Source organism: Cicer arietinum, chromosome 1 (genome assembly GCF_000331145.2).
Source record: "Cicer arietinum cultivar CDC Frontier isolate Library 1 chromosome 1, Cicar.CDCFrontier_v2.0, whole genome shotgun sequence".
Classification (NCBI taxonomy): Eukaryota; Viridiplantae; Streptophyta; class Magnoliopsida; order Fabales; family Fabaceae; genus Cicer; species Cicer arietinum.
In genome coordinates, this window is record NC_021160.2 from 822,215 (window position 1) to 827,729 (window position 5,515).

Here is a 5,515-nt window from a genome sequence, read left to right on the forward strand (position 1 = left end):
ATACATTGTTATTAATAAGTGATCATATGTATGACAATGTTTTCATAAAAAAATTGTTAAGGACGTTTTATTATGTAAGTGCTTATATAAATAATAATACTTAAAGAAAAAACATTTTAAAAAGTGACAGATGATGTCGCTTTTTCAAACAAGCGTTGATTTTGTTTCGAAGACTCTGTGTGTTTTTAAAATAAAAAATAAGAACACTTTTATTTAACAAACAATATTAAAAATACACTATAAAATCTATATTTTAATATAGTGAATATATTTTCTCTAATAAAAAAATTATAAACAAAAATAAAAATGTATTTGACGGAAATTTTTAAATCAAATGCACACTAACTTTTGTTTATATTTATAATCGAAATACATAATTATCATATTAGATATTACAAGCATTTTCTTCTCCTCCACCTACTTTTTCTTTATTTTGTACATTTTCATTTTCACTTTGCTCTTCGTGTTTCTCTGCCGGTGAACCTTCATTATCCTTAACCACTTGAACATTATTAGCTTGACCATTGTTTTTATCTTCTCCGAGAGACTTCACAACTATTTCAACTGTGTCAAATTCATGTTGACTTTGTGATGGCACTAATTGATTCTTCTTTTTCATCTCTTTACTTTTACCCCATACAACCGCATACAAGCCACATACTATTAACACTGCTCCAATGATGCTGAAATTAACAAAATCAATAAAGTTCAAGTGAGCCATTAAAATCAATACAATTTGATCCATAATAACTTTTTTTATTCAACTAAAAAAATTAGGTAAACAATTAAACAACAATGTTTTAAAGTATAGTTAATGGTAAATAAAAAATACTAACATAATAATTAATAAACTTAATTGTACTTTTGGTCTCTCTATTTTAGTTGAATCACAAAAATAGTTCATCATTTTATTTGTTATCAGTTTTAATCCTCCAAACATAATTTAAGTCCAAAGCTTAATAAAATATCATTCTTTTTAATGACGTATCAAAAAAAAAAAAAGTGGTGTGACAAAGTCTACGTTGATTAATTATATTTTAATATTATTCCATTTCTATTTTTAAAAACAAATTTCCAATTTTATTACAATATTTAATTAAAAAAAAAGATATGTAAAACATTTTCCTTCCTCAGATTTAGAGATTAAGTTTCTAAAAAAAATTTGAATTCGGTTGCGTGCGTCTAAAGAAGGAAAGTGTTTTACATATTTTTTTTGTAATTAAATGTTGTAATAAAATAAGAAATTTATTTTTAAAAATAGAAATTGTATTACATAATTTTTATTAGTTATAATGATTAATAAAGATATGATTTATATACCTTCCAAGGTGTAGCTTTTCATTCAACATGGTACAACTGACCAATGCCACGATAACCAGCATTAGAGGGCTAAAAACAGAGGCAAAGAGTGGACCTCTCAAGTGCACACACCATGAAACTACAGCCACCATTGCTCCTGAAACCACTATACCCTGCATAAACCAACTCACATGGATTATCTTGGGCCTCACGTAGAATTAATAATCAATAGCAATAATAAATAATAAAAGTCATTAAAAATATACAATAATATTAATTAAAGTAAATAAATAAAAACATTATATTAAAATTTAAAAAATCACTTATTTTAAAATAATATTTTTTATAAATAAATCACCTATCATAAAAACCATAATATATATATATAATTAATTTTATTAGTAGTATTAGATTAGTATTATTATTTAGTAAAATATTAAAATTATTATATTGAATATCATCACACATATGTGATTATGAATGAATTTCTTAAACATTTTATTTAGTAATTAAAAAAAATAGCATACCGCATAAGTAACAGTTAGTAGCCTAATATTCCAACCCAATTTCCACTGATTCCAATCCCTCTCAAAGCAGAGAGCAAATACAATACAAAGCAATGACCCCCAAAAAGACATCAACGCTGTACTTGAGTAATGTGTCGGGTATCTTTCACTCATCTTTGCCTGTGTGCAACAATATTAATTCAATTACTTAATTAATTAAATAAAATTGAAATAATTAATTGGTATTAGGAAGTGTATTTCTAAAACTGACCTGAATAATAAGCCACAATGCATAAGAGATGCTACTAGCCAATGCACAGAGAGAACCTAAAAAGGTTTTACCACTAGAGATAGTAACGTGTGGGTGCGAAACGACACCGTTTTGATGATGCAAAAGGTTTAAGTGAAATGATCCCATCTTGATTTCAACACCTTTAACGAAAGTAAGGACCATTGCCCCGCCAATTCCAATTAGTGTCCCTATTATCTTTGCCTTCCCTGCTTTCGTTCTCAAATTTAATTTTTCCATGCTGAAAATAAATATTCCATACACATCTATATCAACTTCATCAAATTATTTATACAAGAATATTTATTTTTTTCATTTAATCCTTTTAAATTTAATAAATTATTTTTTAAAATTTTTATTTTAATTAAAATTAAATTATTATCAACTAAGCTCCTCTGTCTTTCAATACCGTTAAAAGATTCTTCGTTTGTCTCGCTCTCAATTCGTTTATGTTTGCATTGATGTTATTTTGGTGTCTTTGATCAGGCATACGCAGTTGTCTTGATGTCTTGATTTGACCTCAAAATATTATATATGAATTTATAATAATATTTATTATATTTTTCACACAAAAAATAAGTTAATTTTTTGTACAACTTCACTCTAAAGATTTTTAAGTTTTTTTTTGGACAACAAATAATTTTTAAATATTCAACCAATCATAAAGTGTTACACTACAAAAGAAAATTGGCTTGAATGCTAATTATATTGAAAATCACATGTAAGATTTTTTGGAATAGTTTGATAGAGTAAAAGATCTCTATGTACCAAAAAAATAGATCTCCATATACTATATAGAGATAAGAAAACAAATGAATACTTAAATATAGCAAAAATAATGTTATGGAAAAATGATGCTTTACTTACCCTAAGGAAAGGGCCATGATAAATGTTACAGCTGGTATAAGGTTGGCCATTGCGGATGCATATGTTGCTGAAGTTAAAGCCAAGGCCTCCAAATAGAAATTTTGAGCTAATGCTCCTCTACATATAAAAATCAAATTGCGTTGTTTACACGTAAATCAAAAGTAACGGTTAAGAAGGAAGAACATAAAATATAAACTATAAATGCAAATTCACATAAAAAAGACTATTACGTGGATCCATGAAGGATTAATTGAATGGTTTAAGTTTATATTGCAAATCTTTATATTGTGAAAAAATATTATCAAATGCGATTAATGCAGCTGCAATAATACAACTATAATTGTAGTTATATATATACCACAATTTATAACGAATCATTAAATTCTAAAAAAATATGACTATGAAAAATACCATCTTGATACAGAAGAAAAAATATTTTTGAAGTGGTTGGCCTCATGAAGCAAACTTTTGATCTGAATCATCACGAAAGTGATATAAAAGAAACAAAAATTGCAATTTATGAATGTAATAATTTTAGAATGAAAACGTTTAATTCATATAACTTGCTCCAAACACATACAAAAACAATATATATATATAGAAAATATCTTAATATTAAAATTGTGTAGTTGTAGAAAAAAAGAACGTAAATATAGAAAGTAGAAATAGAAATGAATGGTGGAGAAATAGTCAGGCATGGTTTATAATTAAAGAGAGTACGTGGACAGCACAATTAGCTAGCATCCGCATTTTCACTACACCTGCAAGTTGAATCAAAACTGAACCGAAAGAAAAGCATCACAATATTCAAACGATAATTGAGGAACTAGCAATTAGCATATGAATAAAACATCACATAATACATTTTTACTTACCCAAACAAACCGCATAGAAAAGACTGAAACAGTATCATCCAACTCATCTTTGTCCTCTTCTTCCTGCAACATAAACCATATTCATTCTTTTTTCTTTTCTCTTCAAGTGGAGTAATAATTAGGTTTATAATGTGTTCCATTATCATTATTGCAATTTCACTATATAGCTTCTCCACTTCCCTATATTATATTATATGAAAACACAACTTCTTCCAAACAACATTCTCCAATAATAAAATATTAGCCTCCATATACAAATCTCACAACTCAATTTAATTCATCTGTGTGGATCTATAAACAATTACTCCTATTAATTAATGAATGATAATCATGGTTTTAATATGCAGTATGCAAAGTGCAAGCATAACTACAACTGTAATATTTCGGATTTTGAAAATTGTTCTATTTTGATTATATTTTCCGTAATATAAAGATTTGTAACGTAACCGTAACTATGAGTATAATTTAAAATGATTAATAAAATATTAAAGTGAATAGAAGAAAGAAATGAAGAAGATGGTGTAATTTAACCTTTCAAGAAAGAAAGCAAGTGGAGCAATGAAAGCAGTTGAGAAGATATAACGATAGGCAACAACGATCCTCAAGTTCATGCCATCGTTAACAGCAAGCTTGTAGAGAATATTAACAATAGCAAATGCTATTTGCACCACAACCATTAACAAAGTAGGTTTCAAATCCTGAACTACATTACATATATCCTTCATGACGACGATATATAAAAAGAGAAACTATGTTGAAATTGAAGTTAAGAGAGAATAGAATGTAAAAATGTAATAAATATAAGAGATAGGAAAAGATGAAATGAAAATGAAGGGGGAGGGGGGGTAGGAGTATTTATTTATGAAGGGGGGTGGAAATAGAATGAATGAAGATTCCAAAAAGGTGTAATGAAATTAAAGCGGCAGTGTTTGTTGGGTTTAATTAGCCACGTCATCATTTACGTTGGTTTGTATTTGACACGTGCGAAATAGGTCTTCGTGGGTCAATATTAAGCTTACATTTTCCTAACTGCATTCTATGCTATGCATCAAACTCAGTGATTATTAACTCAGTGACTTTATTTTCCATGTTCTAATGTCCCTCCATCGCCGCCACCAAATTAATTTCTCTGCCGCCGTGAACTTCTACTCTATTCTCTCTCCATAATCCATTATTGTATTGTAATACGTTTTTATTTTATTTTTTTTATTTAGTATAAAATTTAAATTAGTTTTTAAATTAGTAATTAATTTATCAATAACGTTGTAATAATTAAAAATTATTTAAATATCAAATTATATTTTTAAAATTTTTACTATAGTAAACTATATCTTTTAAAGATAAAAATGATAATTTATCCTTTCTATTTCATTTTCCATAATAAATAAGTTGTGTTTTTGTTGGAGGCATGTACTAATTAATTTTATTCATTTAAAAATGACAACACCCACAAAACTCTGCAACGTATTAATTGTTCAATAAAGAAAAGAAATAATCAAGGTGGCAACTATGATTTGAATTCTAGTCTTTAACGTATTGTTCGGCTGAAAAATACTAACTGAACCAGTTCTTTCTCTAAATACTCCGTAAATTTTTTTAATTAAAATATTTGTATAATTTTTTTTAATTGTTAAAAAATAAATAAGATAAACTACTTAATTGACGTGAATGATAACTTT

The 5,515-nt window shown here is 27.0% G+C and overlaps 1 protein-coding gene across 1 annotated transcript; it reads right to left on the reverse strand.

The window, feature by feature from the left end:
- Positions 1–322: 322 nt before the first annotated feature.
- LOC101499714 (WAT1-related protein At1g25270-like) lies at positions 323–4,659 on the reverse strand. The gene is made up of 7 exons (XM_004485472.4): positions 4,368–4,659; positions 3,837–3,899; positions 2,962–3,078; positions 2,077–2,335; positions 1,827–1,985; positions 1,321–1,472; positions 323–683 (listed from the first exon to the last, which is right to left on the reverse strand). Exons 1-7 carry the CDS (start codon positions 4,559–4,561, stop codon positions 386–388), a joined length of 1,242 nt encoding a protein of 413 aa, XP_004485529.1. The 5' UTR covers positions 4,562–4,659; the 3' UTR covers positions 323–385.
- Between the last annotated feature and the right edge of the window lie 856 nt (positions 4,660–5,515).

Bases quoted from the DNA above. Each gene is read 5' to 3' on its own strand.
- LOC101499714 (XM_004485472.4), bottom strand. From the start codon at position 4,561: ATGAAGGATATATGTAATGTAGTTCAGGATTTGAAACCTACTTTGTTA. The intron at 3,079-3,836 runs GTAAGTAAAAAT...TTTTATATGTAG, and splicing joins TTTCTATGCGGTTTGTTTGG to AGGAGCATTAGCTCAAAATT. The intron at 1,986-2,076 runs GTCAGTTTTAGA...TGTTGCACACAG, and splicing joins CATTGTGGCTTATTATTCAG to GCAAAGATGAGTGAAAGATA.